General features: G+C 36.7%; 2 protein-coding genes across 6 annotated transcripts; both read right to left on the bottom strand.

The window, feature by feature from the left end:
• Positions 1–111: 111 nt before the first annotated feature.
• On the bottom strand, positions 112–2,587 carry LOC103422669 (protein ARV 2-like). The gene is made up of 9 exons (XM_008360764.4): positions 2,435–2,587; positions 2,282–2,329; positions 2,101–2,190; positions 1,945–1,990; positions 1,754–1,836; positions 1,526–1,620; positions 945–1,011; positions 761–833; positions 112–420 (listed from the first exon to the last, which is right to left on the bottom strand). Exons 1-9 carry the CDS (start codon positions 2,519–2,521, stop codon positions 311–313), a joined length of 699 nt encoding a protein of 232 aa, XP_008358986.3. The 5' UTR covers positions 2,522–2,587; the 3' UTR covers positions 112–310.
• Positions 2,588–7,057: 4,470 nt separating this feature from the next.
• LOC103422769 (B3 domain-containing transcription factor NGA1) lies at positions 7,058–9,452 on the bottom strand. Of its 5 annotated transcripts, none has more exons than XM_008360863.4 (3): positions 9,132–9,452; positions 8,790–8,925; positions 7,058–8,698 (listed from the first exon to the last, which is right to left on the bottom strand). In XM_008360863.4, exon 3 carries the CDS (start codon positions 8,642–8,644, stop codon positions 7,370–7,372), a length of 1,275 nt encoding a protein of 424 aa, XP_008359085.2. In that variant the 5' UTR covers positions 8,645–8,698; positions 8,790–8,925; positions 9,132–9,452; the 3' UTR covers positions 7,058–7,369. The 5 variants fall into 5 exon arrangements, with proteins under 5 accessions (XP_008359085.2, XP_017187959.2, XP_008359143.2 ...); XM_017332470.3 differs by having other exon boundaries at positions 7,058–8,691; XM_008360921.4 differs by having other exon boundaries at positions 7,058–8,658.
• Positions 9,453–12,259: the final 2,807 nt, after the last annotated feature.

Here is a 12,259-nt window from a genome sequence, read left to right as displayed (position 1 = left end):
TAGGTAAGTTTCGTTTCGATCAAAGGTAAGTTCCTTTCGATTTCCAAATTCCAATCAAAGGTAAAAACTTAAACCACAATAAAATCTGAAAGCTGAAAGTTTATAGTAGAATGCTAAAAAACTGCCCTCTATTTCATAACTGTGACACATCTTACATATTTACACCACATCTTACAGCAGCCAGTCTAACACCACCACTGTCTTCGCATAAAATATTGATCTATTTGTTCAAAAGAATAATAAATGAGAATACAAAAGTCTAAACAAAAATTATGCGTTTCAATACAGAGAAAGAAAGGCAACCAATGATTTAAGATCTAAAAAGTTCCCAACTCCAGCACCTTTGTGTGACCAAAAACTTTACCACATGAGCACTGAAGCACGCCGCTATACATCTACTCATAGCTGACCGAGTTATTACTGTTTCAAAAAAAGGAGAAAGGAAGAAGGATGTTCAGCTGCAATCGGTCGTTCTCAGAGTAAGAGTCTCCACACCATAGAATTTGAGAAATACTAAGCAGATCTAATGTTAGCTAATGCACACCTCCATATCAAATCAAGGCAGAACATCTATTTTATATCGTAAAACATTGTGTAGTCCTTAAAACTAAAGTGATCAGATATATGAGCATCTAGCAGTAGCATTTTCTGTAACAAATTCAAGATGATACTTCGCTGATAAAGCTTAGTTAATGAAATATGCATTGAAAATGCTAACTTTAGAAACATGACAAGGACCGTAAATACATTATCATCTGACCTTTGAGTGCCACAGTGTTGGATGATAAAACAAATAAATCAACGATCAAAATCACAGAAGGACATTCCCAGACCTGTAGAACACATGCTCAAATTAGATATGCGTTGAGTCTAACCAAGTATTCTTGAGGAAAGTTCAAATATGAGGAAAGAAAAAACGGATTTATTTAATTTGCAAACCATACCATCATTGCAATAAGAAACATCTTGAAGTAACTTGAAATAAATATTGCAAGCAGAAGCTCTTTATACCTGTACCAGAATATACAATATCACACACTCATATGTTCATGTTTGTGTGTGTGTGTGTATATATATATATATATATATGTATCTACTGAGACGAGACAACAACTTATCTCACGAGACAACTTATCTCACTACTACGGGTTGCTCCAGTTATGAATCTTTCAGGCCATGACTCACGGGTGTTCATAATTTGTTCTTCTGCTTATGTATTCTATATCTTTTTCCCTAAACTTTTAAACAGTGCTAACCGTACCAACTTTAGCCTGACCAAATTCCTACTAGTTCATAGCTCAACATAATTTTGAGTAACCATTATCCATCTTAACTTTCTGAGCGGGTCGCAAATCAAAGATGCTAGATAGAACTCTCTAGTTCAGTTTATACCATTTTATCGACTGACCAAACCAGGCATGCTTCCTGAACATGTTTACATATAGATGGGTAATAAAACTATGCCTCGGTTAAAATATTCATAGAAATCACTGCCATCCTGGAGAGTACACACGGGAAATGTTACCTGAGTGGTCTAGGGAATGTGCTGAAAAGAATCCTCATAGCAAGTAAAAATGTAGAAAGAAACATGATATTTCCAAAGACGATATCCATCAGCATCTGAAATCGGAACATCTTTTTCTTATTAATAGGAAACTGAAATGCCAAAATTCTCAACCCATCTGCTAAAATTTAATATAAATCATCCTACATGCGTATAAACCCCATGAAATTCGATAATGTACCCACCAACCTTTTGAAATCTCCAAAGTAAAGAGGCGAAGCTCATGGACAAGCCCCATTCTTCCTTGCTTCTTTCCAAAAAGAGACTCCTATCTACACACATTGCTAAGGCACCCAATACATATATAAACACATATTATGTAAAAAGAATCAAAATTTAAATTTCCAAAAACACAATCCTGATAAGCACGGTAAGGATACAAGCATCCAGCAGAAGAAACCCGAAAGTCGACTTCCACAATAAACCCTGAAAAGGGTATCCAGAAAATCAAATTAGCAACTCTGGTGACCCAAGTTTTCAAAGGAACAATAAAACTGTAAAATCCCAGAAGCAAAAAGCAGCATAATTTTCAATACCTGGAAAGAAGGAGCTTGTGGGTCGATGACATTATAGAGTAAATGTGTATAAGCTTTGGTCTTGTGCAGAATCAAATCAATTAGAATAATCTGGCAGTGCAAACAAATCAAAACGTATCAAATTTGTTGAATTTCGAAGGAGAAAATTGAAGGGAAAAGAAAAAGAAGATAGGAGCTTTACTATGGGTTCGCATTCAATGTACTCGTCTGCAACTGCCTTGCAATTACCCTATTCACAGAAAAACCTAACCAATTTAGCAGCAGAAAAACTCAAAAAAAAATACAGAAAAAATTAAATAAAATAGGAAAAGAAAAGAAAGGAAAAGGGATTTACGCATTTCATGAGACGAATGTTGCCGGGAGAGTATTGGACGAACAGAGTCGTCATGCGACCGCCGCACTCTACACATCTGTACTCCATGGCGCTCTGTGCTCCTCTCTCTCTCTCTGGGCACTCTGGAAACACTGGTTCTTCCTGTTTCCGGGTTTGGGCTTTGGCTTCGATAAAAGAAATAAAATTTGGGCCTTCGCTGACGACTGTTGTGTTCGGGTTGAATTCAGTTATGGGCCTAAACCCGTTTCGTATATTTACTTTGCTCGTAAACGGTGTCGCGTTTAGTTTGAGCATTTCTGTTTTTTGTTTCTTGTTGGATTTTTGAGGTTTTATTTTTGTTCGATTGGATTTGTGAGTTTAATCATGCATATGGTTAAGGATATTTATAGAAAGGAAATGCAAATCCTCTTTTTAAGATTTTAACAAATCTAATGATGTATCATCGAATTCACTATAAACACCTTTATTTTTTTATTAATTACCATAAACATTTTAAGACGTAGGCCCAGTTTGGTATTTTTTTTTTCATTAAAAATTGTTTTACTTTAAAGTAAAGCAGTAAAAAAATGTTTGGTAAAAATAAAATATAAGGCTTATTTTAAAAGTAATGACCTCCAAACAGCAACTTTTAAAAGTAGTTTGTAGGTTGCTTTTAAAAGTAGTATGTAGGTTACTTTAATAAAAAGCAGACTTAAGCCTTTAGAATATTTTTAATTCTTGTAATAAGCTCTTTTTTTGTTGAACAAACTGTAATAAGCTCATTAATTTTAAACAATGGCATTATTTATCCTTCTAGAAACAGTTTTTAAATTGCTTTTCATATTCACAACACTTTTAAAAATACAATGTATCAAACGCTCAACTGCTTTACTTTGTAGATGATTACTCTTAAATCACAACATAAGCAATTTATTAAAAAAGCACAGCAATCCGAAACTGGCCCTTACTAAGTTACCATACAATTCTTACCATAACCCCCAATCGTTGTTCTAGAAATTCCCACCTAGAACCATCTAGGTCTACCTAGGCGCTAGGCAGCTGACCATCACCCTGATTAATCCCTAGGTGTTTGAAAATTAAGAAAGCCCTCATAGACCTCCGCATAGGCGCCCGCTTAGCCCGTCTAGGCATCTGTCTAATCCGCGACTTTCACTTATACAAAAAATCGATAACTTCATTTTGCATTTTACATATTTTTAATAAAATGTAAAAGACTTGTTGAATACTTGGTTGAACTCTCATTATATGCTTGTCCCCCATGTTTTCAATATTTCCTATACTTTATAATTTTTATGTTTTTTTTTTTTTTGGCAATTGATATATCTTAATATAATTATATTTTTTAAGTATAAATAGACACAATTTATACGATATATAATAAATTTACTTCAATCTGCCTAGGCCTACCAACCGTCTAGCTAGGTGGTAGGCTTTAGCCACCACCCGACTAGTCTCTAACGTCTTTTAGGACCTTGCCATTAATAGTCTCCCTCTCTCTCTCAAAAAAGAAAATTATTAATGTATATTAAGAGGGGAAGGAGGAGGGTAGGAAACTATTAAGTAATTTAGGGGGAGGAAAGTTTGAACTCCGAATGCATGGGTAGAAATCCAACACCCTATCCACTAGGATATTGTCCCACATGCATCTCTCTCTTCCTATCCTTGCACTTTTGATAACAATCTTAAAGGAGAAAGTAGGCTAGAACCCTAATGTGGTCCATGCAAGTTTGTGCCTGGTTAAAAAGAGTTACTATGCTTGCATAACATAATTGAGCGGTGCACAGTGACATTTGTCTATATACAGCAATCGACTGTTGAGAAATAAGTATGAAAAATTGTGCGCTTGCGTGCATTATATTAGGGTTTGTCTGCTACCATTGCTAGACTTGATTACTAGTTGGCATGGTATATGATCGTTAAATTAACCAGCAACATTGCTAGGGTTGGTTGCCAGTTGAATACATTACCAACAATTTAGGGTTTTTGCTTTCATAAGCAGCCCAGTGACCCTTGTCCAAGTTGAAGTTGATCAGGAAGCTTAACAGCAGCTGCGAACAAATGAGGGTAACTGCAGCTGTGAAAACAATCAACCATAATCCAGATTTTTCGTGGCCGGCACCACAATCTTGTTTAGTTACACGAGAGGGATTGATATTATAACAATGGAAATCTGCAAATAAATCGAAATAAATAGAAAAACTATTACTTTATGCAGTTCTAGTTTGTACACAAAGACGGATGCACACTTGGACCTAGGTCCTAGGACCACTCGGAGTTTAGAAAATATACATGTGATGGTCTTCTGAGATCCCTTAGAATGTTTTGTACGGGTCCTTTCGTACCTACCAAACGTTTGATGTAATACCTGCTAAGCATATCTTGACAGGTTGCATAGACAACACTCCACAAATTCTGTTGATATCATTCATCAAGTGTTCGATAAACCTGAACAAAAAATTTGCGTGCTTCGTGCTCTATTTTTATCTAAAAAACTTGGATCTCTAACATTGGGACTGCCTAAGATTTGAATCCTGAATCCGCCACTTTGTACCATTCCTTTGGAAAATATATATGTTGTATTATTTTCTAATTTTCTTATTGATTAGTAGTTACGAAGTTTGAAAACCCCATTTATTTGAACAAAATTTGAGTGTCAAACAGTTAACTAATAACTCATTTCCAGGGGAAGAACTGTTAAAGAGTGTTAGTAGTGTTACTGATAACTCAGAAACAGCATTTCTATTAATCAGTCCTGACATCAAACAATTTAATTTACTTTACATATAGAATAAATTCTGTTAAATGAACACTACAAGAAAAATGGCCTTTGGGTATAAAAGTAAGGAAACAAATGAGGAGTTTGTGTCTCAGCTACAAACGTACGTATACCAGTTTATAATCCAATTTTGGCATGCCATTACCAGCTGCAAACGTTCGCATACCAGTGAAGAGACCAAGGAAACCTGTTAGAGTGCAGTGTTTATATTAATTTGGAAACTAGCATTAGATATATAGCTAGAGCATGAAGTGATTAACGAAAGGAGATGGGATTAATTAGTAGTTACAAATTACTAATTAGGAAGTTAGAGTTATATAATTATATTATATGTATACATTCTCATATATATACAATTGCACAAAATATAATTGATTCTTTTTAGCATAGGTTATTACAAATACACTGTTTAATTTACAGAAGAAATTATTTAGACTAGTAGAATTTCTTACAAAAGGAATTACTCATATATATATATATATATATATAGAGGCAGACTGTATGTTATATTAATTTACACCTAATTAAACTCTATCTACCTGCAGGTTTTTACAGTATCAAGACAAAGTCAAACAGGCTGGATGCATATTAAGAGAAATTAAACATATGAATTACCAATTAAGGTGATAAAAAGTAGGGCAACAACAATATGTCCTTGGCCATATATAACACCAGAAGAACTTTGAATAAAGTTAATTAATTTGGACTAGTTAAGAACATAGATGATACATGTACCTTTTTAACATCAATGAGCTTTCTGCACCTAGCCTTACCTGTAAAGGGTGCCTAATCTGATTAGCTGCAGCTGCAGCAGCAAATAGTAATACAAAATAAAGAAACTAATTTTAATTAATTGTTCATATATATCAAGGAAGAGGTCGCACTTGGTGCGATGGCAAGTGCCTTCGCCCATGAGCGGTAAGTCTCGGATTCGAGACTTGGGAGCAGCCTCTCCATAAATGGGGGTAAGGCTAGCCGACATTCACCTCTCCCAAACCTTGCGTAAAGCGAGAGCCTTGTGCACTGGGTACGACCTTTGTTCATATATATCAAGGATGTTGCGGCTATTGCTATATATATATATATATATATATAACAGTCATTAATTCAAACTAGTAAGTAGAAGAAAGTTTGAACTTCTAATTATCAATGTACTTACGAATTACTAGAGAATAATTGTTGTTCAGACCAAAAAAAAAAGTACATTCTTTAACCGGCAAGCTGTATCATCAAAGTTGATCAGCCTTTTCTTCCTTAAATTGTGGTGTAATATTGAAAATTAGGTTGCATTGTGCAGCAGTAGTAATCATCTTTAAACCCCTTGGTTTTCTTTCCCACCACCGATGTGGGACTTTAACACTCCCCCTCCCTCATGTGTAACCTTGAAACTCAGGGGTCGGCTCTATGTTAAGAGTTCGGATTTGTTTTCAATGGAACTCAGCGGCCAACTCTATGTTAAGAGTCCTGACTTATTTCCTTCTTTGGCGACAAACTCGTTAGCTTGCACGGGCCCGAACCTTGGCTCTGATATCATGTTGGATTTTTTGGATCGTGGGGTCTACCCCACTCTAACGACACCGATACTGTCCCCACCTTGACCACCTGTCCAATCCATCAGGTGTGAGGTTTTTACCCCAAAAAACCTCGATATTAGTTATAGTGGGGTAATCATATTTAAACACCTTGGTTTTCTTTCCCACCACCGATGTGGGGCTTTAACAATACATACATATATATACTTATATATAAATATATATGTATACTGGAGAGCTCAAGCACGAACCAGTTATATATATATAAGGAAAAAAGAAATGCAGCAGCAGCGGTAGTAGTAGTACTCTGATCAATTTGAAAAAGTAAATTCGACTACTAGTGTAAATTGATGTAAAGAAAAATGCTTGTTCACTTTTGTTTATATATTTATTTTCCTGCTAATTCACGGCAAATGAACTCTTTTCTAGCGAGCTTGGGATCATCATATATGTCCAAATAAATCGACAAGTGAAGTAGATTGTTCCTTTATTTGGAAGGCAGCTGATCTACAGCTAGACCTGTGTCGATGGGGGGACCATTGTCCATTGGGGTACCTTTAATTCAAGAGGAAATTGAACTAGTGAAGATCGAAAAGTCGTTATTGACACAGCAAACGATCAAACTCTCTAGGGATCCAAATAAAACGAAGTTGTAGATTTCCCTTTGTTGGAGAGGAAAAGATGATCTGGTGGAGTACTACTACTACTTGTATTGGGCAGCCTAATGAATTCGAGCGGAGGAAAAGCCAGTGAAGATGTCGACGATGGAAGATGAGGTTGATAGGGTATTGCTGTTGAAGACAATATCTGACATTCGTGATGATCATCCTCTTCAATTGGACTACTTGAGCATTCCATGTTCACACCAAAAAGCCTAAGCTTCTTACCAGCTGATGAAGCAACACTAGCACTAGCACTATTACTGGTACTAGTAGCACTGTTCTTATAATTACCATGTTGATAAAAAGGCACCGAATCTATCACCATTGGATATTGATGATGAATCACATGTTGATCCCCCCCACCTTGCAATTGATGAAGCTGATGCGGTAAATATTGTTGATTCATGAGCTGATAGTTGTGATGCTGGTGGTGGTACGGATGATGAACATTGTTGTTCGAGTGAAGAAAATGTTCGTGGTGTCTAAGAGGCATAGACGACATCACAGACGAAGGCAGCGGCCGCTGCAGCAGCGAGTAAACCCTGCCTCCGCCATAATGGTTATGAGGATGTAGTTGAGGCGGAAGAGGAGGGGGAGGACGGCGCCTCCAGTCAATGTACAATCTGTCCTTCCCCGATTCCCCAACCCCTCGCTCAAATGATACAATGTCACCGGCATCCAGCTTCTTCTCCTTCACAAAACGGCTCCACCCTTTTGTCATGACATAGCTCTGGCTGCTATTCCAATAAGAGTACCTAAACCGCCACGGCTTTCCCGTCCGGTCTTGGAAATTCAAAAGCAAGCCCTTGTCGTTCGATGAGGAGTCAAGTGGGAAGTACCGCTCCGCATGCTGCTTCGGAATGACCAGGCGGTTGAGCTTCCCAACATCGCTTGGCGTCACAACCTTGTCAAACATGTGCTCTCTTTCAGAATTAGGAGGCCAGTAATTCTGGTCCGTACCACCATCAGAAACCTGATCTTTGTTTAGTGATAAGTCCGTGAAGTTGATGGCTTCCGGAGAGCCGTGATTCTGAACATCAAGCCACGGCTTTTGCCGGCCGTACTGCTGGTGGTAGTGCGGAGGAGGAGGAGGAAGAAGGATGCCTTTGTATTTTGGTGAGGACCCATAATTGCTGTTACTTGTGGTGATTATATCCTCCTCTTCCTCTTGATCTTCTTGTTCTTGATCTTGATCTTCTTTGTCAGAATACCCCTTTTGATCTCTTTGCATAAAGTCCATGATCTTGTTATATTCTATCACAATAATTTGCAATATTATCCAAAACCCTATCACCTGATTAGTGTAGGAAATGAATAATTGAATAAAATAATAATAATAAGAAATTTTATGTATTAAAAACTGGCTTGCATGTAAGAACGCTCACCTCAAATTATACCTTTATGAAAATTGTTATCTTTTTGTGCTTCTGATCAGATCTCTGAGGCCCCAAAGTCTGAGAGTCTCATCATCCACAAAAGAGGGTCGGTGCCTTCCTTGACCAAAGCCGAAAAACGCAAACCCTAATAAAACGTGACAAAATTAGCCATGGACAGCTCAACCATAAGGTCAGGAAGTCGTAAACTAGCTTCTTGGCATATCAGTGTTGACCAAACTATGCTACTAAACTAGAGGGGTAGAGAGAGACAGAAAGAGAGAGATGGATACACACATACATACATACACATATATATGTTTAAATTTACAGGTTAATTGAGTAGCTAATTACCTTTTGTGAAGCTTTACAATGAGAAGCAAAACATCAAATTCCGTCTTCCAATTTTCTTGTTTAGAAGAAAAAAACTGTGTCTGAGCGGGGAGAGAGAGAGAGAGAGAGGGATCGGAAGAAGGAGGAGAAGAAATTTTTATACGTAGGGGCCCATGAAAGATGAGGGTTTAGGTCATGTGAGGTTGTCCTTTTCTTCAATAATTTTTTGGGTGCAATCTCTCTCTCTCTCTCTGTCTCCCTCTATATGTATATAGATGTATATGTGCGTATATTTCTGCGTGTGCTAAGTAATTAAGAACCAGAACCAGAGAGAAAGATCTAGCTCAATTTACTGTGTGATGAATTTGCCAGTAAAGAATACTTAACTATTATTGTTAATTGGAGGCCACTTGTCTTCGTAGAGAGGACACGTTTGTATTGTATTGCCAGATAGATAGTTAGGTTTGGAGTTTTTGACTTTTGGTGTCATCGATTGTACGTGTAGTGCTTGCTGCTGGTCCTGCCAGCCAGTGGCAAAAGCTATGGCCAAGCCAAGCGCCCAGGGGATGATCAGGCACACCACACACCAAACTTCTCACCATGGTCGGATGGAGTCCCCTTAATCTTAGACCAATGCTTCATGAGTCGTTCACATCTTGCTCGCACAATTCCGACCCTCTCCGTCGACTGTAATGATTAAATAAAGTGATGAGTAAATATTGTACAAATAATTTTATTTTAAACGCTATTTAAATTCATCCATATTACCTGACGAAGTTTATTACGTTAAACATGGGTTCTCTTTGCAAGCAATTTTGTTGTTAATTTGAATGGAGGACATTCTTAATATGATAATCTTGGTTTTATTTATTTTTCTCTTTAAGAATGGGACTAGCTGGAAGCTTTGCCATGGTAGTCCATTCTTCCAGTGGCCAGAAAAACTCACAAAGGCATTTCAGCCTCCCCTAGCCCTTATCATGTGATTCACCAGGGCCAGGAATCGACTCAGAATGTGCCGTGTGAAATATGGGCCTAAAATTCTTGGTTTTATTGGACTTTCACTATATTATATTGCATACTAATATGTGAACCAAATAGTGCACATGTCTGGAATTTCCATTTTTGAAAATAAAAGTGCACTAGTGAAGCCTGTTGAATTTGTGATATATCTTCCAAATTATGCACAAGTTTTGACCTTAAGCAATGCCTAACTAGCTAGTATACTATTTTTAAGGCTTTTTAGCCAAAATGGTCTTTGAAATTTGCATAACTCATCACAAATGGACAAGTCATCAATGACATGTGGCACAAGTCAAGCAAACGAAGTAGAAAACTTCCCCAAAATGGGGCAAAGGGGAGAAATCTCTCTTAAATTCTGCAAAAAGGTCCAAATTGATCCTAAAACCGGAAAGAAAGTCAAAGCATCTTCATAAAACTAGTAAGAATTGAAGATTGCTCACAAAATAGGCAACAAGGGCTCTTAAATTCGGCCAAGCAAGGGAATTAAGACACAAAACATGCCTAAATTCTCCCGTGGATAAATTAGGACATAAATCAAAGCCAAATCCATCCAAAGGCAAGCTTTGAAAAGCCTATAAATACAAGGTCCTCATACAAGCATAGGGTCGAAAAATCTCTACACATAAGAACCTCTGGCAAAACTCTCTTCGAAGAACATTCAACCAAAGTCAAAGCTTTCTCTCAACCAAAGCCGAAGCACTTCTTTGAAGAATCAACAAGCGCTCGTACCGATTCCTTCAAGACTTTGTTGCAAGCTTATAAACTTGTAGCAACGTTTGTTTCAAGATCAAGTCGCCAAGACCCTTGAAGCAACGAAATCCGCATCAAACACTACCCCTTGCCGCACCCTTGAGGTGAAGATCATCCACGCGTTGTTTTCAAGCTCAAAACTTGAAGCAATCGTTCAACAGTTCGTCCGAGATCAAGTCATCGCGATCCTTGAATCAACAATCACGCATCTACATCAAATTTGAAGACTAAATAAGAGGAAATTGTAAATAGAGATTGTAACCTACAAATTCAAATCAATACAAATCTACTTTCTACACATGTTCTCGTTTCATTTGATACAGAATTTTCGTGTTTACAACTCATTTTGGTGCTTCCTTGAAAAATCTCCATTAAATAAGAATAGAATGACCAAAATACCTTTAATTTTTGTCAAATCATTTTGGCCTATTGTTTATTAAATTAAGGCAATATTTGTCATTTTAATCCTTATTTAACAAAATTTTGCACAGAAAGACCAAAATGATTGGTAGTGGACAATCTCAGGGACCACTTCTATTGATTTCAAATCTCAGGAACCAAAGTGATGTGTTATGCAAATTTCAGGGACTATTTTGGCTAAAAAGCCTATTTTTAATTATTAGATTAATAGATCATTTATTTTGATCCTAAAACAAAAGATTAATAGATCATTTATAATTTAAGGATAATGCTTGTATTCCCTCTGTTAAGGGGGATAAGCTCATTCACCCACTTACTTATAATGTATATTCACCATATAACTTTCATAATTGAAACGGTTCAATTTTCTAATTTTCATTTGAAAATCAACTCTACAAAAAATCATTCGAATCGGAAATCGTATCTAAATGTATGAAATAAATCAACGATTCAACATGAATATGATGCTTGATACCTTCATTGTTGATTTATGTGACATATTTGGATGACTAAATAATATTCGATTCGAATGAATTTTTGTAGGAATAATCTTCAAATGAATATTAACAGATTGAATAGTTCCGATCATAAAAAAAATTACGATGAAGATACATTTTTTAGAAATGGAGGAATGAACTCATTCCCTTAAAAGAGAATGCAAGTATTATTCATAAATTGATAGCAACAAAAGCACAATTAGATAGGACCCTAAACTCATATCTCCAACAAAAAAAGGGTTTTGGTTTATGAGAGGAAAAATGCATCTCACGAGTCAGGACTAACCAAAAGAAAAACATATGATCGAGAAGAGCCGGACAATTCAACCTTGCATCAGAATATCAATGCTTAACAAAGTTATAGTAGTCTAAAAGGGAAAAAGGACTTTTGGCAAGAAAAAAAAAGGGGAAAAGGACTAAGAAATAACAGATTCTATATATAGATCACTTTCAACAAGGCAA

Source organism: Malus domestica, chromosome 01 (genome assembly GCF_042453785.1).
Source record: "Malus domestica chromosome 01, GDT2T_hap1".
Classification (NCBI taxonomy): Eukaryota; Viridiplantae; Streptophyta; class Magnoliopsida; order Rosales; family Rosaceae; genus Malus; species Malus domestica.
The sequence above is the reverse complement of the archived record's forward strand: the minus strand, read 5'-3'. Positions and strand labels throughout refer to the sequence as shown.